General features: G+C 37.2%; 1 protein-coding gene across 2 annotated transcripts in view; it reads right to left on the minus strand.

Annotated features, from left to right (window-relative positions):
* Window positions 1-26783, minus strand: part of LOC135132935 (uncharacterized) — a 199460-nt gene that overhangs the window by 39397 nt on the left and 133280 nt on the right. Inside the window, exons 1-2 of one of the 2 annotated variants that reach the window (XM_064061156.1) lie at window positions 8040-8112; window positions 6982-7344 (exon numbers count right to left, since the gene is read on the minus strand). In XM_064061156.1, coding sequence (XP_063917226.1) covers window positions 6982-7312 — 331 coding nt within the window. In that variant the 5' untranslated portion in view covers window positions 7313-7344; window positions 8040-8112. Of the gene's footprint in view, window positions 1-6981; window positions 7345-8039; window positions 8113-26783 lie in introns of those variants that run through there. The other variant, XM_064061155.1, reaches the window with a different exon arrangement.

Below are 26783 nucleotides of genomic sequence, written 5' to 3' on the forward strand. Positions count from 1 at the left end.
CACCTGAAGTTACTTCATTGTGCAGGTACTCCCACGCATCTCAACCCTGCCTATAAAAGGGCAACTCGGACGCTTTCCAGGCAGATGGAACTCCACCATCTCCACCTTAAGGGTTGCACTGTCTCGGTCCCCTTCTGGTCGTTTCCAGGGCTGCACTGTGTTACGGTCCCCTGCGCTACTTCGAGATCATCACCAGGGCTGCACTGTGTTACGGTCCCCTGCGCTGCTTCGAGATATTATCACCAGGGCTGCACTGTTTTACGGTCCCCTGCGCTGCTTCGAGATCTTCACCAGGGCTGCACTGTTTTACGGTCCCCTGCGCCGCTTCGAGATCTTCACCAGGGCTGCACTGTTTTACGGTCCCCTGCGCCGCTTCAACGACGTCATCTCCAGGGTCGCACTCTCTAGGTCCCCTGTGCCGCATCGCCGACGTCGTCATCTCCAGGGTCGCACTGTCTAGGTCCCCTGTGCCGCATCGCCGACGTCGTCATCTCCAGGGTCGCACTCTCTAGGTCCCCTGTGCCGTATCACCGACGTCGTCATCTCCAGGGTCGCACTGTCCAGGTCCCCTGTGCCGCATCGCCGACGTCGTCATCTCCAGGGTCGCACTCTCTAGGTCCCCTGTGCCGCATCGCCGACGTCGTCATCTCCAGGGTCGTACTCTCTAGGTCCCCTGTGCCGCATCGCCGACGTCGTCATCTCCAGGGTCGCACTCTCTAGGTCCCCTGTGCCGTATCGCCGACGTCGTCATCTCCAGGGTCGCACTGTCCAGGTCCCCTGTGCCGCATCGCCGACGTCGTCGTCTCCAGGGTCGCATTCTCTAGGTTTCCTGTACCGCATCGCCGACGTCGTCATCTCCAGGGTCGCACTGTCCAGGTGCCCTGTGCTACATACATCGCTGCCGTCATCCCCTACGACGCTCTGAGTCCCAGGAGCCGCCACCATCCCCGACGAGAATTGCCACCACTTCGATAACCCATACCCATATTTTGCTTTGTATTGTTTGCTTATTATCAATAAACCGCTGAGCTACCACAATCTGTCGCCCTCACGTGGGGCCGCGAACAAGGGAGGATACCACAAACTGGCGCCCAACTTAGTGGCTCGAAGGAGGCAACATTCTACAAATCTATCGCCCAACTTAGCGGCTCGAGGTAGGCAAAATACCACAAAACTGTCGACCAACGTCGCGGCTCGAAGAAGGCAAGATTCCACGACAGAAAAGAACGGCATCACTCCCAGTCCGAAGAAGTCCCCGTAACTCTACAATGGCGGCTATACAGATGACACCGGAGCAGTTCCAGCAGCTCTTGGATAGGGTACAAGTTGTCCCACAACCGCAAGTGGTCAGGAACCGCCACTTTACCCACTGCCAGGCCCGTTTTGACGGAAAGCGCGCCCACGCTGCTGTAACGGAATTTATTACGGCTGCGAGTTTATACAAGGATATGGAAAATATCACGGACGAGGACGCCATAGCCGGCTTACCCCTACTATTGACTGGAGAAGCCAATCAATGGTGGAATGGCGTGAAAAATCAGATTCACACATGGAGAGAAGCGACGGAACTTCTACGAGAAGCTTTTGCCCCCAGACGACCTAACCATCGCCTTTTTTTGGACATTTTTAATAATCCCCAGGACGAAAAGACGCCAACCGATAAGTTCATAACCGTCCAACGAGAACGACTGGCTCAAATGACGAGAGACTTGGACGAGGAATGGCAGTTAGACATAATCTACGGTCTGCTGAGATACCATATTCGGGATAAAATCGCCAGGTCCGACTGCAGGTCCTTCGCCGAACTTCTCGATCAGTCCCGAATCGTTGAGGAGAACGAGCGAGAAACGAGAGTTAGAAACCACGCACCAGAAACCCCAGAAAATGGCCAAACATTCCGACGGCAAGAATTCCCAAGAATCGACCGAAGACCACGGCCCAGGTGCGATTTCTGTAAGAACTTTGGCCACGAGACACAAGAATGCAGGAGAAAAACACAGGATCAGCGACGACCGGCCAATGACCAAGAGATCATTAGATGTTACGGATGCCAACGTCCCGGCGTTTTCCGCCGGAACTGTCCAAACTGCAATTCAGAGACACGACGGACAAACCTCTGTGCAGCGAGGATAAATTCTAGAGCGCAACCCACCATAGATCGCTCACAAGAAATCCTCCGAGATACGCAGGTACCGCCACTCACCGTACCGATGCAAATCGATGACATCCGGACCTTCTCCGCACCATCACCAGCCCGAGATTTTTCCGCGATGGAATACATGGGGGCTGACGCCCACTCCGCCATTGGGAATGAGAAATTCCCCGAAATTCCGCGCATCACGTTCTCCTCTTTGCAACTTCCAGCAGAGAAAGGACGGACCTTCCGCAAAGAAAAGATGTCCCGGCGTAAAGGGCGGAGGAAGATGAGGAAACCCTTTGTGCTAACGACAGATAGCAGCTACGTACGAGGAGTAGCTCCACTCCAGGGGGAGGCCACCAACGAACTCCCTGTAAAATACGGTAGCCGCTTGTTCACGAGCGCCGAAAGGAAATACACCGTCCAGTCGCGAAGACACGCACACGAGTACCAACCCCGAGATCAAGTACTGGTAGTAACCCATCCACGAATCAACGCTCGAAAAGGAGTCAGCGCCCAAATTGCTCCTAAACGCGAGAGGCCTTACATTAGGCGCCCACAAGGACCTACGAGTTATAAGGTATACGACGCACAGCATCCCCAAGCATCCCTAGGTTTCTACCATACTCCGTTTCACGGGAGCACTACACCTACGCCAGCGCCAGTGGCCCCGCTACGAAAACGAGGCCACCTCAGAAAGCAAGTTCAGGACCATAGTCGGGACGCCTTAATGGTCCTGAGGGGGAGATTGTAGCGGAGCTTTCAAAGCGCTCCGCTAGTACCCTTTCGAGGGCGCTGTCCTCGGCAGCGCCGATATCAACCCCACCAAGCTCACCCCCACTGGAACGCACCCCACCTGAAGTTACTTCATTGTGCAGGTACTCCCACGCATCTCAACCCTGCCTATAAAAGGGCAACTCGGACGCTTTCCAGGCAGATGGAACTCCACCATCTCCACCTTAAGGGTTGCACTGTCTCGGTCCCCTTCTGGTCGTTTCCAGGGCTGCACTGTGTTACGGTCCCCTGCGCTACTTCGAGATCATCACCAGGGCTGCACTGTGTTACGGTCCCCTGCGCTGCTTCGAGATATTATCACCAGGGCTGCACTGTTTTACGGTCCCCTGCGCTGCTTCGAGATCTTCACCAGGGCTGCACTGTTTTACGGTCCCCTGCGCCGCTTCGAGATCTTCACCAGGGCTGCACTGTTTTACGGTCCCCTGCGCCGCTTCAACGACGTCATCTCCAGGGTCGCACTCTCTAGGTCCCCTGTGCCGCATCGCCGACGTCGTCATCTCCAGGGTCGCACTGTCTAGGTCCCCTGTGCCGCATCGCCGACGTCGTCATCTCCAGGGTCGCACTCTCTAGGTCCCCTGTGCCGTATCACCGACGTCGTCATCTCCAGGGTCGCACTGTCCAGGTCCCCTGTGCCGCATCGCCGACGTCGTCATCTCCAGGGTCGCACTCTCTAGGTCCCCTGTGCCGCATCGCCGACGTCGTCATCTCCAGGGTCGTACTCTCTAGGTCCCCTGTGCCGCATCGCCGACGTCGTCATCTCCAGGGTCGCACTCTCTAGGTCCCCTGTGCCGTATCGCCGACGTCGTCATCTCCAGGGTCGCACTGTCCAGGTCCCCTGTGCCGCATCGCCGACGTCGTCGTCTCCAGGGTCGCATTCTCTAGGTTTCCTGTACCGCATCGCCGACGTCGTCATCTCCAGGGTCGCACTGTCCAGGTGCCCTGTGCTACATACATCGCTGCCGTCATCCCCTACGACGCTCTGAGTCCCAGGAGCCGCCACCATCCCCGACGAGAATTGCCACCACTTCGAGAACCTATACCCTACTTTTGATTTGTATTGTTCTTATTATTAATAAACCGCTGAGCTACCACACTTTTTTTTATTTATTTATCATATAGAATCATAATTAATTGTTATAATAATATTGTATAAAAAAAATTAAAGTACAATGTGCAATTTTCCACCTAAAGTAACAAGTATACAGTGTGTTATTGAAAGGTACGTACAAAATAAAATCGGCAATTAGTCTCGAAGTATGGGTGCTAAAATTAAACAAAAGTTCAGGTAAAAGTGTTCTCCTTTTAGAGATAAAAATTATTAAAGTTTATGTCCAAATTCGTTGTACGCCTATGAAAAAAAGGTCATCTTTCGTTTCTATAGAAACAAAAGGGTCTCTTATTTTTTTAGTACTGTTACAGTTGCTAGGATTTACTAAAATAAATTAATTTTACCTATTTATCCTTCAGTAGCGTCTAAAAAGGTTGGATAGGGGTTAATTTTTCCCTTATAATTTTGATAACACAAAATAAGTTTTTCAGGCTTCTTAGACTTCGGGAAGAACTGTCAATTTTGTTGTAAGTACCTTTCAATAACACCCTGTATATATTCGCAAATGCTATAGCAGTATTAATAATAATAATAATAATAATAATAATAATAATAAGCTTTATTCCTCACAGGTTTACACCTAATTACAAGGAATAAGATAAATTAATAACACGGTGTCAAGGATTTAAGTATTTGTAACTTAACTCTAGTTCTGAGTTACGAGTATTATCAGAATGAGGTTAAAGTTGATGGTGAATGGACTTATTCGTTGCAGGCCTGCATAGAGGAATTTCAAGTTGAATGCACAAATATCGACTACGTGCAGTTTAAAAAACCTTGAACCAAACGATAAAACTCTTCGTAGAAGCTGGTAGCCTGTTACGAAAAGTGGGGACTGGGGCGCCCGAAAACGAACATCTGAAGTTATTGCTCATACTGCAAAAATAATGGAAGAAACACCAAAAACGTCAATTTGTCAGTTACATCAACAAATTAATCTTTATGTTTGAACTACCCACAAACTTTTATGCAAGGATTTGGAATTCTATCTTTACCGTATCACAGCAATGCAAGAACTCTTACCAGTGGATTTTCCACGAAGATTAGAATTTTGCAATTAGTTTGTGAGTACAGAACAGAAAATTGGCTCAAAATAATTTTTAGTGATGAAGCATGATTTCATCTCAATGAATACATAAACTCACAAAATATGAGAATTTGGAGTCATGAAAACCCATATGAATTTATTGAAGGACCGGGAGCAGTTACTCAAAGACGAATCATTGGACCAATCCTTTTCAAGGTAAACTATAAAAAAAATATCTACAAAGGTTTTAATTCTCCTTTTTATTAGGTCCACTAAATGCTACTAGATATCGAAATGGAATTTTAGAGCCCCTTGTTAACGAGTTACACGATGATGAATTGCAGAACGGATTTTTTCAACAAGATCGAGCTCCACTTCATTGTACAATGGACAACTTAAATTTATTAAGAAACTTCTCTGATGACCGCATAATTAGGCGAAATACAAAAATTCGTTGTCCACCTCGTTCCCGTGATTTGAGAACTTGTGATTTTTTCTTGTGGCCTCATCTTAAAAACACAATTTTTCAAACCTCGGTTGCAAATCTGGAGGAGAATTGAACAGAAATGCCTGCAGATTAATAACAATCCCATGATGCTAGAAAATGTTTTCACAAATTCTGAGAAGAGTTTTACTATGCATTGACGGACGTAGAGCGGAAATATTTTCAACATTTGGAATATTGGAAAAAGTGAGGTTAGATTAGGCGATCGTTGACAGCTGTCATCGATCATAAATTTGAATTTCAACGCAGACATACTTCAAAAAAAAAAGAAAAATCAATGACATGAATTTTTGAAATGAACACCCGTTACTTTATACATTGTGGATGAATTAATATAAACATATGGCCACGAAATTTAAAGCCTTACACTTTACCAGTGCAATTAATCCAATCGGAATGGTTTGGGGTATAGCCAAAGTATATTTCGCTAAAAACATGTATCGGAAAAAGTCTGAAAAAGATTTAGATGTAATAAAAATGAGGGAAGAGGCCCTTCGGCGAACTACGGACGATGTGTGGATCAAAGTGTAGATCATACGGATAAGATAATAATGGAGACATACGAAGAGGAAGGAGTTATCGACGAAGTTGGGCCATTAATATTTACAATGAATAGTGGTGAAATCGACGACGAAATCTACAGTAACTCTGACAATGAAAGTGGGTTATGAACAAATTTACATTTAGGCTTTTTTATATTAGCGAAGTCTGTTAATAAACAGCAGTAAGTTATTATTAAACCACCTGAGGTATTTATTTTTGAAACACAGACTTTAGTATTACAATTTTCGTTTTCATCCGACAAAATTCTGAGGGAACTGCAGGTTTCAAGAGGTGACAGCTGAATTTAAAATTTTGTACTCAACGGAAGTCTTTATACTCATTTAGCATAAGAGCCAATTTTGTTTAAAAAGTTTAAGTATTAAGCGTTCCTTACTCGTTTTACTTTCTAGTCCGATCAAGAAAGCGGCACTCACAGAATTGGCAAATACTTTGTTAACAATTGATGTGCGGATACTAAAACTTCTCTTTCGTCCTATACTACAAGTAATAGAGGCAAAATGGTTTATGGCGAGAAGGGTCCAAGTCAACTTCTTTTAGTGTAAGTGGGGAATTATTTTGTTACACTATAAATTAGAAACATTTCGATTATAGCTGCCTGAAAGTACGGCAACTGCTAAATTGGATTATAAAAAATATTTTAACTTTATTTCAGACTAATAAAAAATTTAAATAGTGTGTTAATTTCTTGAAGCGGTGTAGCTCGTAATTTCAACCGTAATATGTCCTCATAAAATCCGTCTACCAGAAAACGCGGTACGATGTGTTATATGCGCCGCTCAAAGTAAATAGTGATTAACGACCCAACACAGTCCACACTTTCAGTTATTACACATTGTCGCCCTTACCTGCCACTGTAACGTTGTGTGTTTGCGAAGCTAATCTAAATGCTGGTGCTTCGGTAGATACTTCACATCGATAAGCTCCAGAACTCTGGGGCCTGGACAGCTCTTTGAGCAGTAGGTCGCACCCATCTGGCATGCATTTGCTGCTGTGTTTGTCGACGTGCACCCCGATCACAGGAAACTGAGTGATGGTGACGGTGGCAGCAGGTGTGTAACGGAAGAACTCGTGGTCGTCCTTGTACCATTTGACGGCGTAAAGCTCCTCTCCGCCCATATCGAAGCGGCAGTGTAATTTCATGTCCTTGCGGGGATCCTGCAAGGCGGGGGCGGTCATGTTGGTGAGGCGCAGACCAGCGCAGCAATCGACTGCAAACGAAGGAAACTTGTTTGATGATGCATTCTTGGTAGTTGGGGAACGCGAACGGAAATTCGTATTCGACTTTTGATTGAATCTTGCTAGTGTTGTTCGTATTGCATCGGACGTGGAAACGAAAAATTAAAAAGTTCGACGCGAATTTACAATAATTTAAAGTATTCCCAAAAGCAATTATATTTTTTTATTTAGATTTTTCGTTTAGAGTTTTTCGTAATAGGATTTTTTTATGATTGGTTTCATTACAGTTGTAGTCGCACTTTAATTTTTATTTAACGTGTGGGTTTGAAATCTAATTTATGATATTAAAGCAATATTCCCCATGTAAAGTGGGGTGCATTTCACTGGATCAAATTAGAGCGAAAGTTTGAACGGTTAGCTGGCGTGTAACATATCCACTAGTAGTTAAGGCATAACAAGTTTTATATATGTGTATATTTAAAATGCTAACTTTGTGAACTAGTAAAACCAAGCACTGTTATAATGTATTTGTAACTATTAATGTCGCTATGTTATGTACAGGGCGAAAATTACATATGGATGATAAGTAAGTTCAACGAATTTCGGACTGAATTTTGAGAGAGCTAAAAGTTAGTAAATTACAGTAGGCTCATCATCCAAGTCGCATCCCTTAAATAGTGGGTAAATATTTTAAACAAATACCAAGACATTTCGGTAGAATTTTTACCTGAAAGAACCAGTAATTAAGACATCCTAATCCGAACTGGAGACACTCCGTTTATTGGTATGTTGAATAGGCCGCATCCGGCTTAAACTTATCTTAATTCTCCCTTATTTAACTCTTAAGGTAGCATGCTTCTAGAAATTACTCATTTTGTGATTCTCCCGTTTCATTTTTACTGTTTGTCAGTCATTATTTTGGTACTGACAAGTGAACTTCGAGTCCAAAATGTCAAAAGTTTCTGAAAGTGTCCACGGCTATTGAAAAAAGTATCCCGAATTAAAGTTAAATGAACATTCCCAATTTTTTTTGCAGAGTGTGAGTGTGAAAAGGTGGTTAAGGTATCCAAACTTATATCATTGCTACATTTTTGAATTTGTCACATTTATTATTATTAGCTCCAATTTCAAACAATTGTTTTAATTTATTGATATCTTATTGGTTTCAATTAAACGCGAGAAGTAAAACATGCACAATATGAATTAATTTAAGTTTTCAGGTCGCCTGTGAAAAGATGTCTTCGATAATTCAGCATATTGGGACAAGCCTTCACAAAAATAAGTTGAAGAATTCTACTAATGTGAAGTCACAAAGTTTGAGCGCGGAATCTCTCACCAACACACAGAACAACAAGAATATTGTTTCGAACTGTGTGAAGCATTCCTCATTCCTCAGTGCCGATATCCCTTTATCAAAACGAAATAACCTATAATCTACGATAATTTCCTGAAAAACGTACCATGAAGTCAGTTCCCGATGAGAGTATATTAAAAATAAACTATGTGGACAAAATGTTTTAATAAATAAAGCAGACTATTCGTCAAATTAGTTATAGGCGATAATCTAATTTATTTTCATGTTGATGAAACAACCGATTCATGCGGACGTTATGTCGCAAATGTGTTGATTCGAACTTTGAGCAGAGAAAAATGTGACACTTCATATTTGATTAGCACAACAGCTTTGGAAAAGACAAATAATAATACCATTCCAAGAAGAGTTTTTTTGAGAAGTGTGCAGTTTGACTCTCCGATCACCGTAAGTACATTTTGAGTCGCCTGCCTGTTTTGTACCGGTTTTCGAATCGCTGCCCCCGAGCGAGAAACCGTGTCGCCGTCACCGGTTTTTTTTTGTCACCGTCAAAAGTCGAAACCGTCGTGCACGCGTCGTTACCGTCACCGCGCTCCCCTCCAGGTCTCAAGGTCGCCGCCCCCAGAGCCAGGAGAAGGCCGTCCTGAGGGAAGTCGTCGCCCAGGAGGAACGACTGTGCCGGACGTACTATTATTTTTCTTGTTTTCTTTTGCTTTGTAATTATTTAATTAAGACTTAGCTGTAAGATTTATTATTTTAGACGGTGTAGCTGGTGGCAGGGAATAAACCCTATTTATTGTCATAAAATATCCTTGCCGTTTTATTTTATTTATTATTCTCGCGTTTTCGCGGAGGCTCACCACCTGAATTCCGTGTCTCCGGCTGTAGAGCACCCCGGCGCTCCCTTCCCTGGAGAGGGAGCTGGCGCCCGAGCGACCGCCGCTCCTGACCGAAGGCGCCACCCCCGGCGGCGTGAAGGTCGCCGCATAAGCGTGGTCGGCCAGACGTGTTTCTGAGATCAGCGATACTAGTCGACCCAAAGCTTGGCACCCAAGTACGCAGCCACTCCACATGTTATCGCCGAGATTCCGGACCGTCACCGTCCGTCCCTTCCGGAATTTCGTGGCAAAATATGAAGCAGAGGTAAAAACCTATTATGCTCAGCTGAAGAAACAAAATACAATGTTCTTCAAGAGAAGATTGTTCTCGTTAGTGTATATTACGCTACGGGTATATCAAGATGATTTTTTAGTCTGGTTTTAGAATAGCGACTCTGTACTTTTTCAATTAGTTGTTTGTCTCTTATTACTGTAGGAAACCAAATGACACTAGTCTATGCGACCATAGGGCGAACGTATGACACGAAAAGGATTTTAAATAACTTTCCATTTGGGTTCACGAATGTCTTTTGCAGTAAGTAGGTCGTTACATTTTTATATGATTATTATCATTATCAATATATTCATGGGTTACCATACGACTTGCCATCGTCGGTATAGAAAACTTGAGAGGACTTTAATAAAGACAGCAGATCTGATACATAAACGAGACTGTTTCATTGCTTAAAACAAATCTGGCGTTTTGGCACCAGAAAAGATGTTCTGGTGATGAACCAATGGAGGTATGTGACAATGAAGAAAATAATGAAGCAATGGTTCAACAGGAACGATGGAGATGCCAAACACATAATTTTGAATGTTTATTAATTATTATAATACCCTCAAAAATTAGAAAACTGTTCAGCAGGGTTTAATTTCCCGTACTGCAGAACTGACAAACATGCCATATTCTACCGTGTGGAACATCATATAAGAAGGAATAACGTCAAGGAACACCAGTTTGGATGCTGGATGATTTTGGGCACTTTTTCAGGGCAACGCAAAAGACTGAAAACCCAGAATCAAATATCCTCTTCGAAAACCACACTTAGGATATTCCTTAAGAAAATTGATTTTTATTATAAACAATTAGTAAAAATTATGTTATCAAGGAGTCTGAGAAAATGCGTGAGTGGAGTTACGAATGTTTAACCAGCATCGAAAAATACAGATCTGAGAAAAGACTTCTGTATTTTTTTCGATGAAACGTGGTTTGATACCCACGATGTCTCAAAAAAGGATAGATGAACAATTCAGGGAAGGCAACACCGAATTATTGTATCAAATGCTGGTTCGGAAAATGGTTGGATACATAAGGAAAGGTTTTTTTTTGGCAACTAAAAATATGAAACAAGCAAAGGTAGATTACCATAAAAACATGTCGGCGACAGTATTCTAAAATGGGTTTAGTAAAAAATTACTTCTATATTTACCACCAATAGTATAATTATGGAAAACGCAGCATACTATTACCAAAGTCGAGATAGCCGAGTGCATTTTTATATCAAGGAGACATATATTTTGAAGAGGAATACTTAAAGGAAACAACTTCTGGAAGTTTTAGATACGAGAATCTATCAAAAGGGATTTGTAATAGATCATTTAATAAAGAAACACGGCCACACAATTTTAAGGTTGCCTCCATATCATTGTGTGTTTAACCCGATAGAATTAATTTGGTCAAAGTTTAGGCACATATAACACGTTTTGGTTGTAGAAGAAAATTATAGAGAAAAACATGTCAAACATTATTCACGTGGACAGTGAATGCAACATGTTCATTTTCATTTAATACATTTTTAACGTCGCATTTTTTTAATGAAAAACAGGTTCCATCACGTTGTAGAATTTTTTAATTTTAAAAGTTTTTTATTAATCTAATCAATGCATATCATTACTTGATCTTAATATCCATAAAGAATGCTGGTCATTTCTGGGTCAGTGATGTGTCTTAAAAATAATTATTAGTACTGCTTTATATTATTACATGACAATGGTTGTTTTCTTGTCCTAACACTCAACGGAGCAAGAAAATTATGCATAAATTCCAGATGACCGACCAGTAATCCCAATAGACCTCTGCACCTTAGTACGAGTACGCCTCGCTTTGGTGGAACGTCCATAAGAGGATGTAATTGACACTGGAAGTACTGTCCCCTCACGGCCGACAATTAGGAAGTTCCTTCATTGTCATTAGAATTAAATTTAGTTTGTACCAAAAAGAGTGTCTTCCTTTTCTAGAGGAGGAGACAGAAGCTGATAAGTGTAACCTAATTACAACAGGACTTTCCAATACCCTGCTCTCGATGTAGCTCCACCGAGCTGTGACATGTTTCCTAAAGAAAGAACCTAAGTATCGATATGTTGTTATTTTCATTTGTTGGGTAGTAAAACCTTAAAGCACAAATTAAATAGGTTTTTTCACCATGCTCTACTAACCCAGTTCGTAACAAAATGTACACACAAGACATATAGTTGCAAGAACACTATTGTTGCCTCGGTCTTATGACGAACTAGTTACATAGTTTTGTTGGAGATATCTTGTCTAATTTCATTAACATGCAATACTTAGTTGAAACTATTGCGGGTAATCGTGTTATTAATATGCCACCAGTCAACACAATACCAGCCACACTACTTTTTCAAAAGATAGGGGTGACCATTTCTACTAAATCAGATTTGCATAAGTTGTTTACCCGAACATTATCGTGTATCAGTGTGGATATCCAGTTCTCAAAAGAAAATTGGAAAGTTGAAATTGGTTTATGCCAGTTTTTTATTTGATGATTCATTAATCATCATATGACTAAGTATGTAAATTATCTGAGAAATTTAGAAATTAAAATTTTGTGATTAGTTAATATTAAGGACCTTCAAATTTTAGAATAAACTTTTAACGGAATTTTAGAAAACAAATCAAGCACAAAAGCGTTGTGTTTTAGCATTTGTTATTCACTTAAAATTATTATTATTATTCATCCAGCTTGCAAAAAGTGACCTCATTTCGTATAGCTTCACAAAATGTAAGTAAATTTATACTCCGGCAAAAGTGCAAGAAGTTCTAAAGTGAGAGAGAATTTGCTTCATTTTAAATTTATGGAAAATAAATCAAGTAACAAAACTCAAATAAACCCGTTTTAATCCGCTGCCTTTGGGGTACGGGATCCGTAGTTCTGATGGAATTAGCGAGAAATTGGGATCGACGCCCCATCTGTAAAGACGAAATTCGAAAATCGGTGCCACCATCTTGGCGATCTCAAACGAATAGAAAAGGCAGCTGTTACGTGTAACGTAAAATAAAATACTTCATACTATACCTACTCAGAATTCGTGTTCGAGGACTAGAGTCTGTTTACGAAATAGTTTTGTGTTCATTTTTCTTGTTGTTAAATGTACTTAACGTTAAGGCTGTTGCTACAATGAAGGGAACAAGAAGCAGTGGCTATGTAAGCTCCGTACGAATCAATCGGAAAATAGTGCCTTGTAGTGACCACGTAAAAATTGATTGCGTCTCCATTTCACAGTATTTCTCGAGTGTACTTTATAATATTGAAAGAAAAAATATCATACAAGTTTGTATAGAAGAAACATATTTTTTGACGTAAAATAATTTTGTAATATCAAGGTTAAGTTGTAGATGAATATTTTGACTATTTTTTCGATGAAAGGAAACTGCGCTGTACTATATTTACTTCGCTATGAGTTTGCACTCCATTTTTGACAATATGCTAGCAATCCTGCGATATTCCAGTTCATCAGTCAATTAACTAAGATTGAATTATGGATAATTTCTAGCAGAACAGTGTGTGCAGTGCACTGAGCAGCGGGAAATAGAAACACGGCTCCTAAAGCATTTGAAGATACCATACTATACACCAATAAATTCAAATGTGACCAGCACTTTCGGCTAAAAGTTCGCATTCAAAGCACTTTGTTAAAAGAAATGAAAAGAATTTATATCTTCCTACAAATGTTTAACATCTAGCATCGAAATGTTGCTGACTGAGCTCTAGAGATGCATGCGTGCTTTCCACTTTGTTATACATATTTTATTCGCTGACGAAACGACCTTTAAGAATACTTAATAGACTTTTTGGTTGGAATTTTTCAAGTACCTCCAACACAAGGAGAAGCTATTTACAGAACTTGTGTAGATACTGCTTTACCACGTTATGAAACACTAGTCTGAAATCAAGTGCGAAATGTGCAACCTCAAGACGACAAAGTTACGGCATTCTCCTCAAGTAAAGTCTAACATTTTACACACAGAATATCCAACATTTCTGAATTTTCTATATCAAACTCTATAAATTAATAAGAACATTAAAAAAATCAATGATTTCTAATTATATTACACCCTTTGCATTGTAATTAAGATAATGTTATATCAAAATTACGTTTTAGCTCGTTCATGCCCGAACACCTAATTAGTTATCTTTTTATTGTATTTTTTTTACGTAAGAAAATTAAAACAATTAAATATTTCTTCTCGGATCCAAAGGGCGTATTATTAGTGAGTAAAATGTTTGAAACAAAGTTGAGATCACCCTCGCGTTGCCCCAAGAAATACATACCGCATAATCAACAAAATTATCACGCTAAATGCTGGAAACTTGTGGTACGATAAATGTGCTCCTTGTTTTCTGATATAATGTACGTTAGATAGAAAAAATCGTAAAACGTGGTTAGAGTAATCTCCTCGAACTAAATAGTTTCTAGATTACATTAGTACATTTCTAGGTTACCAGTTCGCTGTTAGTAAATGTCGATTTTTTGATTCGGAATTATCGTACAAAATTTGTTTGAATTATTTCCACCTAGTGGATCCAGCCCTGCAGCCACACTCATATTGGCCAACTAAATAAAGTTATCTCGAAGGTGAGCTGTTTTCAACTACTAGTGCTCAGTATTGATTTTTAAGTTTCCTATTTACTGATGTTGCTGAAATTTTACTTCGTATTGCACTTTTCTTTAAAATAAAAACTATGGGAATTCTTTAATGTTTTCAAATGATGATCTTTTTTCGTCTTGAACTGAATTTTGCATAATCTGAACGACTGAATGAACTTTCCCATGAACGTCTGTAACCTTTAACTTTGTGAAGTATTTTACGTTAGAATATTTCAATATTTTAATTCCTGCGAAAAGTTTAAAATAGTCTGATCTATCCCTGAACAGGCAAAACTGTTCTGTTTTTAATGAATGACTTATTAAAATTTAGGCAAAGTTGTGAGCAATAATTTTAAAAGTTATTAGATTAAGAATAATAATTGTTCTATCATATCGGACTCATTTTGAAAACAATAATAGCGACAAATGTTATTTAGGCAGAACATCCGTCGTCCCTGAAGTACAATAGGAACAACATATCCAGCTTTTCAAAAAATTATAAAATTAGATTTTTGGAATTTTATCTTTTTATGATAACCCCTATAAATTACATATACGTATGGAGTGTTAAAGTAAAGACAAAGACGATGCTCTGCGTATGTTCGAAATAAGATTTTCCATTACGTAAATCCCATATATCACCTCCCAAACAACGTTGACTATGTTTATTTTATGGAATGCATCTAAAATATGTGTAATATTAAGACTCTTTGCTGGTGGTTTATCAATGCATTCATATATTTTACAACTGCTTATATGTAAGTTGTCTCAAAAAAATTAATGAATGAGGCGACATGTTTTATTGTCCATCCCATTTTCCAGAAAGTTTGAGGATACAGTACTCTTATATTCTAATATGACACTATTCAAATTGATGTGCTAAAATGTTGATGATATCATCAAAAAGTTTTATATGGATAAACTCACTAGAAACATATGCACACGATGTTTCTTTATTGTACTTTAACAATGCACACATATAATAATTTTAGCCCACAGAGGTCAACATAAAAAAATTAAAGTTCTCAAAGTTAATTTTTATAAATTTTTGAAGCTGTATTTGTTCGATTGTGGTTTAGGGCAATGGGAAGTTCTGTCAAATAAACTGCGACAATTTTGTTCATATGGCTTTTAATTTCGTGACTGAAATACTTTGCGCCCCAGTGCCATTTTTGTTTATGTAGTTTGACAGTTTAGCTTCTTCTACATTTTTGTTGACTATCACAACGCTGTACTAAAAAAATTGGTCGAAAGTTATTTCGACAGAACTTCCCTCGCTTTCGAAGTATAGTTATAAAACCTGATTTTGTGGAATTTTACTTTTTCGTGATAACCTCTATGGAGTAACAATAATCTAAAAGGTATTAGACCCCCGAGAAGGTTTCACATTCTTAAAAAAAGACAATTGGGACCCCCGAGAAGATTTCACCTTTTTAAAAAAAGACAGCTGGGGCCCCCGAGAAGATTACACATTAAAAACAAAATACATTTGGGGCTCCCGAGAAGGTTTCACATTCCTAAAAAAAGACATTTGGGGCCCCCGAGAAGGTTTTACATTAAAAAAAAAGACAATTGGGACCCGCGAGAAGGTTTTACATAAAAAAATACATTTGGCGACCCCGAGAAGGTTTTGCATTTAAAAAAATATATATTTGGGTCCCCCGACAAGGTTTTGCATTAAAAAAATTATATTTTTTTTTTTTAAAAAAAGACAGTTGGGGCCCCCGAGAAGATTTTATATTTTGGAAAAAGACAGTTGGGACCCCCGAGAAGGTTTCACATTAAAAAAAAGACTTTTGGCGACCCCGAGAAGGTTTTGCATCAAAAAAAAATATATTTGGGTTTCCCGAGAAGGTTTTGCATTTTTAAAATAGACAATTGGGACCCTCGAGAAGGTTTCACATTCTTAAAATAAGACAATTGGGGCCCCCGAGAAGGTTTTACATTTAAAAAAAGACAGTTGGGACCCGCGAAAAGGTTTTACATAAAAAATATATTTGGTGACCCCGAGAAGGTTTTGCATTTTAAAAAATATATATTTGCGTCCCCCGACAAGGTTTTGCATTAAAAAAAATATATACTTGGGTTCCCCGAGAAGGTTTCACATTCTTAAAAAAAGACAGTTGGGGCCCCCGAGAAGATTTTACATTTTGGAAAAAGACAGTTGGGACCCCCGAGAAGGTTTTACATTAAAAAAAAGACTTTTGGCGACCCTGAGAAGGTTTTGCATTTTTAAAATGGACAATTGGGACCCTCGAGAAGGTTTCACATTCTTAAAATAAGACAATTGGGGCCCCCGAGAAGGTTTTACATTTTACAAAAAGACAGTTGGGACCTCCGAGAAGGTTTCACATTAAAAAAAAGACATTTGTCGACCCCGAGAAGGTTTTGCATTTTTAAGAAAATATATTTGGGTTCCCCGAGAAGGTTTTGCATTTTTAAAACAGGCAATTGGAACCTCAGAGGTTTCACATTAAAAAAAACGCGTTTGGGGCCCCCGAGAAGGTTTTACATTTTAAAAAAACACAGTTGAGACCCCCGAGAAGGTTTCACACTCTTAAAAAAAGTCAGTTGGAGCCCCCGAGGAGATTTTACATTTTAGAAAAAGACAGTTGGGACCCCCAAGAAGGTTTCACATTAAAAAAAACATTTGGCGACCCGGAGAAGGTTTTGCATTTTTAAAACAGGCAATTGGGACTCCCGAGGTTTCACATAAAAAAAATGCATTTGGCCCCCCCGAGAAGGTTTTACATTTTTAAAAAACACAGTTGGGACACCCGAGAAGGTTTCACATTCTTAAAAAAGACAGTTGGGACCCCCGAGAAGGTTTCACATTAGAAAAAAGACATTTGGTGACCCCGAGAAGGATTTGCATTTTTAAAATAGACAATTGGGACCCCCGAGAAGGTTTCACATTCTTAAAATAAGACAGTTGGGGCCCCCGAGAAGATTTTACATTAAAAAAAAACACAGTTGGGACCTCCGAGAAGGTTTTACATTTTTAAATAAAAAGGGGCGTGTTCTCACCTTTTTGAGAAAGTGGGGTAGGTAATTTCATCATAAAAAAATTTGTTATGACCTCATAGAGATAGATAATACACAATGCGAGAGAAAAAGGGAAAAAAATAAAAAAACGAAAAGCCAAATTTGAAATCGAACGGGCGACATTCGGTACGCATTCCAGACTTGTAACCACTAGACCACCATTATATTTTGCAAAAATTTGGACTATTAGGTTAAAACTTAAAGCACCACACTTATAGGACTATATTGTTGTATAACAGTTAAATCAAATAAAAATAGAATTCTTTGAGGTGCCGTCATCAAATTGTTGGTTGGAATGATTAGCAAAATTTTGATTAGCATTTAAGCATCTAATATACATACAAAACTTGACAACAATCGGTCCAGCAGTTTCGGAGATTACGTGTCTAACAAAAATGGATACAGACACCAAACAGATAGACAGACAGACAGACAGAAACGGGAGACTACTTTTTTGGTACTCTAGGAACATGAATCTTCGAGAAAATATAAAAGTGGCCATTCGTCCGATGGACTCGATTACTATATTTCCTTAGCTTACGCTCGGAAAGTAAAAATAAAATGTAATAACTGTTTTAAAGAAGCAAGATTTGTTGGACTGTACTGTTGGGGCGAGGAAAATTCGGTCTAAGTAACCTTAGATACATTTTTTTATTTTCAAACGTCATATAACTGACACTTATATGACGGTCTTACCGGGGTTTAAGTGTCATTTCTATGACACCATGTTTGAGCGGCGCATAAGTACAACTTATACTCCGCCGGCGTATAAATAAAACATTTATACTCCGCCGGAGTATAAACATGTCAAAATCATAGTGGTTGTCAACCATAGTAACCATGGTAAGTGAAATCAAGGCAATTCTTAATGAAGCACGAAGATAGGAAATAATCATTTCAAAAGGAGATTAATCGTTTGAAAATAAAATATTGTATTTCATTCGGAGTTTAAGTGACTTTATGTGACTCGTATGGACTTAATTCGCCTCGCTATCGCTCGGCGTTTAATCGTCCATACTCCGTCACATAAAGTATCACTTAAACTCCTAATAAAATAAATATATATTATATTTATAACGTTGATTTTTAACGACATAAAATAAAATAATCACTTAAGTGTTGTATGCCAATGTGAAATTTTTGAGTTTGATAGTTGCCGCACTTCATAAAATTATAATATTGTATATATTCGTATATATGACAATAAACCGGAACTGTGTGCTCTGTTTGTGGATGTTTTATGAGTTTTTTTCTTGCTTCAAGCTCTCAGGTTATTAGGCTGAGTGACATTGGAGGCCAGAAATCTCATAAGAATTTTATATTTTGTGTTATTATATGTATATCCACCGTAACGTTTTTTTACTGCATGAGAACTGATTTCAAGACATTACTTATACAAATCCTGAGCAGTGACTTCATTTATTGGCTAGACTCCCGTATCGCGCGTGAAATAATGATAATATTTATGTGACAAACCACTGTCTTTGACCAATAATTTTTTAGTACGTAATACACATTTTTATTTATATTGTGGATTATTTAATTTACAATGGCATCAACGAACGTTTTGGACGCAGCGAATGTCCATTTTCGCGATTTTTTTAATTATGATTTAGACAGATGTCACTTCATGTTATCGCTCATTGTCAATTAATATTGATACATAAATTCCGTTTAATTCAAATTACGTAAATGACACAAAAATACTTATATAATGATGAAGTGAATTAACTACAACGAATACTTAGGTACTTTATTTCTGAAATCTAGCATTGGACATTACAACCGTTATTGTCTCTGGTTTACAAAGAGAAAACAAAGCGTAGATTCTCTTGACTCCTTAATTTTCGACTTTAAATTCGTCCGTTGTCTCAATTTTATTACAGAGGATGGTATTTTTTAACAGAAGAGATCAATAAGCGTTCTCAGATCCTCAGAATAGTATTAGAAAAATTGATGTCCATGACGTAGCGTGATTCGTTACGATCTGTATTTTTGTAGAAAATATAAAAAAATGTTGACTAGATTTATGCAAATCATCCGAACTACTCTTAAAGCAATATAAAGCTCAAAAGCAATACGTATTGACTTGTAGGTGAATAGAATTCACTTCTAACAAAATCTTACAAGTCCGTCGACAAGTCTTCGGGCCTGAATGTTATTGATAAATACATATAAATATAACCAAGACAGATATAATAACCTGAAAGTGTAAAACCGGCGTTTATAGGCAGTGAGCTAACAAGTTATGATTTTGTGTTAAATTTTAAGACGCAGTCTATTCTTTAGTAATTAATTTATTAATTAACCGTACTATTTTAGCTTATGCAAAAGTATAAAAAATATGGTCACTTGTGCGACACCGATTGAAAAAAAAGTGATGTTAGTTCAGATTGTCATTAATTAATAAAATTAAGCTACAAAACGATTAAACAAAAATTAGGACATCGTTTCATGTATTATTGTTAATGATATTAACACAAGAATTTTGTTACTTAAAAGGCACGATACAGTAATTTTTTTATTTAAGCTTACAAAATATATAAAAATTTGATAAGATTCATTTTTTTAAACACAAATTAAAATTAACCGGACAAAATTTAATTTCAGAACATACAGACATTTCACATTAAATAGCAATTAATGATTTCAAATCCCCATGAAAGTTTCTAATTGCCTCAGTTTTAGCAAGATATCCCTCTCTTTAGATAATCATCCTGGTGAGAGAATCTGCATTTCTCTGTAATGCATGAACTCATCGATTAAGGCAAGCACACCTAGTCTGAAACACTGTAACATTAAACAAGATCTTTGCATAGATCTAACTATTATTTGCACAGTATAATTATTTTCCCGTTCCAAGTAACCAACCAATTAATGAGAGTTTCATGTGGCACGTGTCTGTAAATATGTACATACATTACACATAAATAATGGGTGTTTCGGATCAAGTTTTATTAAAAACACTTCAGTTAACTCGACTTTTTACAAAAAAAAAAGAAGCAAACGCATTTCTACCACTAAACGAATTATAATTTTTGAACAACCATGTAGAAGGTAACTAATAATATAAATTTAGTTCGCGTATTCGGTAGCAGTTATAGTTACTGCGTTCTGTTCTTAAAACAACGTGTTACTTATTTAATGATCCATCAGATAATTCCATAAAATATAAATTTGTCAAAAATTGTTATGGCGTTTTGTTAAATTTTATGATTTAGTTTTAACATTTTAAAATTTGTGCATCTAAAGTCCAAATGTAAAAATAAAATTATAAATAGTATTTGTAGTTAAAAATTGACTAACTGGGGCGAAGAAAAATAGTGAAATGCTAATTTCAAAACAAAGATATATAGCGAATAATAAACATCAGTAAAAATAATTTGTGAAAGAATAATAAAAATGTGCCACCTCCAAAAAGATGAAGTTGATTTTACATCAGCTTATTTCTTTCCGTTTCCTTGTGTTACAACTGTAATTTTTCTTGAGAATAAGCCACATATAAAAAACGACGGCATGTCTGATCTCTTGTGTAACCATAAAGGTAAAATATGAAAGAATTTAAACATAATAGAAATTCGCAGAATATTGCAATGGGGTTAAAAATTCCCAGAATATAAAAATATCATAACATAACGAACCTACATTTACAGTCAATAAATTTCTTACTGTTTTCACCAGTCGTAAAGTAACAAACACAACGTCCTAAAACTTGCCACATGCATCGCCATTTCGTACAAAGATATACAAGACTAAATTCGTATCACCCCTATAAGACAGCTAAACGACTGAAATAAAACAAATCCGTCGTTAAAACTTCCGAATCGAACCGAAAACTTTGAAATTAACAATTCCCTTAAAATCTGTCAGACTTGAGTCATTGAGCACATAAAATCTGGCACAAGAAGATAGTTTCATTTTGTCCGTCTTAAAGCATTGTTCCAGACTAGATAAAAATGTGATTTGGAATTATTATAGTGCGCCTTGCTCCAACAAGAACTAAGGATTTTGATTCTCGGTCGTTCGCGTTTCCCCATTTGTAATATGATAAGCGGATTGTAACTGTTGGAGTTTGACCAAGAGACAAATTGCTTACTCGTGTTATTCCTCAAGGAACGATTCGTCCTCGATATATAAGATCGTCTTTATCTCTAAGGACACCGGTTCTAATACACGATGCCGTCTTAACACAGCACCGATATCCTGTTTTATTGCTCTAATTAAGTCGATAGAAGGATTGCAAATGCTCTGAAATTATTAGCGTTGCTCAAGAAATGCCGATTTATGTTCAAAGAGGTTATTCGGAACGTGCAAGGTTTGAATTAAACCAGACTAAATCAGTTCTGTACGCTATAGATCTTAACGTGGGGAGGTAAACTTCAATTTAGTACAGAAAATAAAAACCACAGGGCGCTTTTTAGTATCAGATCAAAGTTTTATTTCAAATGATAACAGTGGTATTAAAATTATATTATTTAGGGCCAGGTTATACAATATTTTAACTGAGATTAAATTGATCACGTATTTAACAAAGCTTTAACGCCATGTTAAAAATTTAATCGCAATTAAACATTTAATTGAGGGTTTGTAAACCGGGTTTTAGTGTCTTAAATCAGTAAGTTTTGGAGGCATGGTTCAAACAATTCAAATATAGTTCAAAAAATAAAGGCAATTAATGAGACCACACTCATTTTGTTATATGTCAAAGAAAACTACTGATTTTAAGGTACGTTGTCATTCTTAAAAAATATAATTAGTAGTCAATCATCCATTAAAATTTCTCAGTAAGTATCGTCAACTACACTATAAAGTTGAGTTTTGTAAAAATTTCATTTCTATTCAAAAATCTGAAAACACGATTGTGTTCTGTTCTCCTTGGGAGAAGAACAACAGAAATTTTTACTAGGCAAAGGAAGGACACATTTTGTTAATTTCAGGAAAAAACTCTTTGTTCAAGACAATTAATAGCAATTATAAAGAAGATGGAAAAAGAAAAAAAAATGAAAAAGGATACCTGACACAGTGAGCCACTATTTATTAAAAAAAATGTGACGATATGGAAAGTCATCAAAAAGACTCTACTCAGTCTTGCTTTATTTTGGCGAGAATCCAAGGTTCCCTTTATTAATGGATGAAACACATATTAACATCAGCGCAAAACCAAAAATAATGAATTCATAGTATGACAGAAGCAGAATAAAATGGGCTGTTACATATGAAGAAAATTTATGGTGAAGGCTCTAGTCTCTAGTCAACGAAAGCAAGAAATCATGATTATTTCCTCTCATTTGAACATGCCGTTTTGAACAAAAGATACTACTAAGCACCTACGAAGTTGGTTGACAAATTTAAGCGGAAAATGTGAATAAAGAAAGTAAATAAAGTATTATAGGTGTTTAAGCCTTGAAAATATTAGTGTATACTACTCCAATGGAAAATTGAGAAGATTGACGAAATCGAATAACTGAGAGATATAATGCAATAAGTAACGACCCTGGTATTTTTCAAAAAGTTCGAAAGTCATGGTGGTAGCCACTTTAAGCAGTTTTAGTAGATTAAGAATCTTTACATGTAACATGAATTAATAAAGTATTGAAGTTTTTATCACCCTGTTTCTTCGAAACAAAGTGTCTTTACGAAAAACATCGAATGACAAAAAAATCTTGAAATATTTCAAGGATTAAACCTCTCAATTTCTACCGCTTGTTGAGTAGCCACCCTGTATACAATGCATTACAGTTTTGGACCTACAAAATTATAGATTTAATATACTGAGTCAAAAATTTATTGTAATCGAGTCCATCCAACGAATAGCTACTTTCATGTTTTTCCGACATTTCATGACCACTAGAAGCGAAAAAATAGGTTTCCCGTTTCCGTCTGTATGTCGCTTGTCTGTCGCCTGTCTGTCGTCTGTCCGTCGTCTGTTCGTCGTCTGTCTGTCATTTGTGCCACTTTTTATTAGACAGATAATCTATGAAACTACTGGAACAATTGTGATCAAACTTTACATGTATTAGGAATATCGTGCAAATAGTAAAACGCTCCGCACAATTTTTCTGATCATCCCCACCAACACTGTGTTGACGTCACTTAAAAATTTTTTCAAAGTAAACGTTATTTAAATTCTGTAAAATAGCATGCTAGTTACTATGCTTGTGATTTACAAATCCGTCTTTTTTACCCTATTATATCCAGATTTAGGAAAAAAATTTAAATTGAATAACAACAATTTGTGATGTAATTATGCAACTGCGAATGTTACGAAATCTTGCAAACGTTCTAAGGGTGAATTGTTAATCGAAATTTGTCCATTCATCCCCTTTCCCAAATTTATGATGTCATTTCAAAATTTTATTGGACAAATCCTATCCAAAATGTGTAAAATATTATGACTCATATTTGTTATTTATCAGTGCATTCATATTTTTTAGAATTAGTTATACAGGGTGACATTATTACTCGTCGCAAAATAATGTAATGGAACAATTCACATGAAGCATAGTAACACTTGTTTAGTGACTATGGAAAAACGATTAAAATGTACTTGTACCTTCACTCTAGAAACTTAATGATGTCATTGCAAAAATATATTATACAAAAACTGTTGTTAAAATATGTGCTTAGGAATGCAAAGTTCTCTAAGCTTTAGTAATATATTTTTAATTTTTAGTATGTTTTTACAGTATATCTACATATATCCTAACCATGCTGAATGAATATAATGGTTAAACGGAAAATGGTTCCTCTAATTTTCCAATGTTTTGGTAACACAAGGCTCTTACCTTATATAAATAGCTTATCTTAATACAGGGTATTTTTGAAATAGATGGAAACTTTTTTTGAGGTAATTGGTCATGATGTAGAGAATTTATGCATCAAATATTGATCTAATAAAAATCCTTTAGTTTTCGAGATAAAATTGATTGAAAATCTGTTAAAATTTGCGTGTGCGCTACTGATTCCAAAAATGTTAAAGGTAAATTTGATCACTATAGTAATTTAAAGTAGGTAAAATTGTTGCTTGTTAACATGACAATACATTCATTAGCCCATCATTTTTTGACATTTTTGCAATTTTTTGGAAGAACAAAATGAATTTTTCTAATTCTGAAATGACTGACATGGTTCTGATGTATGGACAAGCCTTAAGAAACTCCTTGGAAGCTCGACGTTTATACCAAGAAGCATTTCCCGAACGAAGATTGCTAAATCATAAAACATTTGCTAACGTTGTTCAGCGTCTACGAGAAAATGGGAAATTTCAACCTCGTTTTAGTGATCGTGGTCGTGAAAGGACAGAACGGACACTTGATGCCGAAGAAGAAATTTTGAATGTCGTTGAAAACGATCCAGGTATAAGCATTAGACGATTGTCTTACCGAGTGGGAGTTTCACCTTTTGTGGTGTGGAGAACTCTACATGAACAAGGCAACAATCATTGATTAGACGTGCGGAACCGTGTATACGAAATGGTGGTGGACATTTTGAAAACTTGCTCTAGTTGCATACGTTACGTTTTGTTTCATTTTATGGTTGATTAAATTATGATTTTGAAGTTTTAATTGTCAGTTCATTAATTATTGTCATTGTTTATTTGTTGCTAGCAATAAATTAATAGCAACAGTAGTTACACCTCGGCAGTTTTCAGTTACTAGGTTTCACATTTTTTCGTGAAACCATTATTTATCAGTGGAGGAATGAATGTTTGGATAGGGGTTAAATTTTCCTTTCAAAATTTTACTAAAACAACAAACGTTCATTTGACTTCTTAGGTTCCCTACATTCACCAGATTTTTTGTTTCCATGTATTTCAATAACACCCTGTATATTGTACTTACAAAAAATAAAATTTCTCGAATCAATTTTTATAATTTATCTGCGAATCTGCTTCAGGATCGACATATGGTCTATTTAAATAACTTAGTTTTTTTTTGAAACTAGTGAAATACATAGTTTCTTACTTTAAAAAAAGCCTAATAATTTTTGCGTATTACGACAAAAAAATGTATTGTTTCAAAGGAAGAGGGATGTTTCAGAAGTAAAATAAAATTAAATTTTTTTAAATTTTGTAAAACGCGTATTACACACAAAATTTTGTTATGACGTAAAACTTATAAAAACTATTCGCACAAAATATTTGGTTCTATCGGGAATCGGTCAGTTTCAGAATAACCAAGAGAGGGATGCACCTGATTGATGCACACGAGATAGTGCCATTCCGTTTGATATGTTTGACTGGTTTGTCACTAGGCCGTTCGACAATTTGACGACCGACCCATACTAAAACTTTCCCATCTGCAAACTTTGTACAGCATTTTTCAGGAGAATTTCCTCACTTAAAAAATTCGAAACGTAACCCATGATCAGAAATGACTGACTCTGTTGGCAGTACTTAAAAAAATGTCAACTTTTCTTGCCTTTATTTTCAATGGGTACCTATGTCAATCGTCACATTCGATAAATTTAGGTTATGTTGTATTTTACAAATTTATGTAAATGTGTCAACAATCTGCCAATTCTGACAGCTGGCAACTGGAAATCATAGAAAACATCGTAACACCAATTTGAACGAAAAATCCAGGATTGCCAACAGACTCAATCATTTCTGATCACGCGATAAAATCTCATAGCAGTCTTTGATATTTACTATCACTATTATTTTTTCTTTTTTAAGCAAAACATAACTGTTTCATTTTGATTATTTGGAAATAAGCGTCAATTGTTAGGTTAAAACCAAAAACAAATACATTCAAAACAAGAGCTCATCTCCTGTACGGATATTGTTGTCTATACACATAACCATGAAGCATTCAGCATGATAGATCAAAATCATATCAGTCTTTTGGTCACTTGAATACACTCTGCATCAATCTGACAAAATGTCAGTTTTAACATGATAGTAGGATATGACATTACGTCAATGTTGTTACACAAAACATGTAACTTTGTTATAATTTTTTTTATGATATAAGTATCAATTATATTTTGAAACTCTATTTCTGGTTGCGTCTTGAATTTTTTAAGCGTGGAACATCTCGTAAATAACCTTCTACGTAGGATATTTTAACTCTTAATACATTTTGTTTCTAATACATACTTTTTAATTTGTAGAAATACTTTGGTGAAATAATTACATTTTACCATAATACTACTTTAATAAAATTGTGTAAAGGCATATATTTTTTGTACCAAAATGGTCTCCCTTGTAGCATATGCAATATCAATATTTTGTTCTCTCATCAGAAGAACTCCAAATAGTTTTGGATAAATAAGATTCGGTATTTTATCAAACCTTGCTGTGCATGAAGTATTAAACTATTGCTGAGCATCGTTAAAAAGTACT

The sequence above is a fragment of the Zophobas morio genome, unplaced genomic scaffold (assembly GCF_036711695.1).
Source record: "Zophobas morio isolate AGI-343-1 ecotype UQ-CSIRO unplaced genomic scaffold, CSIRO_AGI_Zmor_V1 ptg000021l, whole genome shotgun sequence".
Classification (NCBI taxonomy): Eukaryota; Metazoa; Arthropoda; class Insecta; order Coleoptera; family Tenebrionidae; genus Zophobas; species Zophobas morio.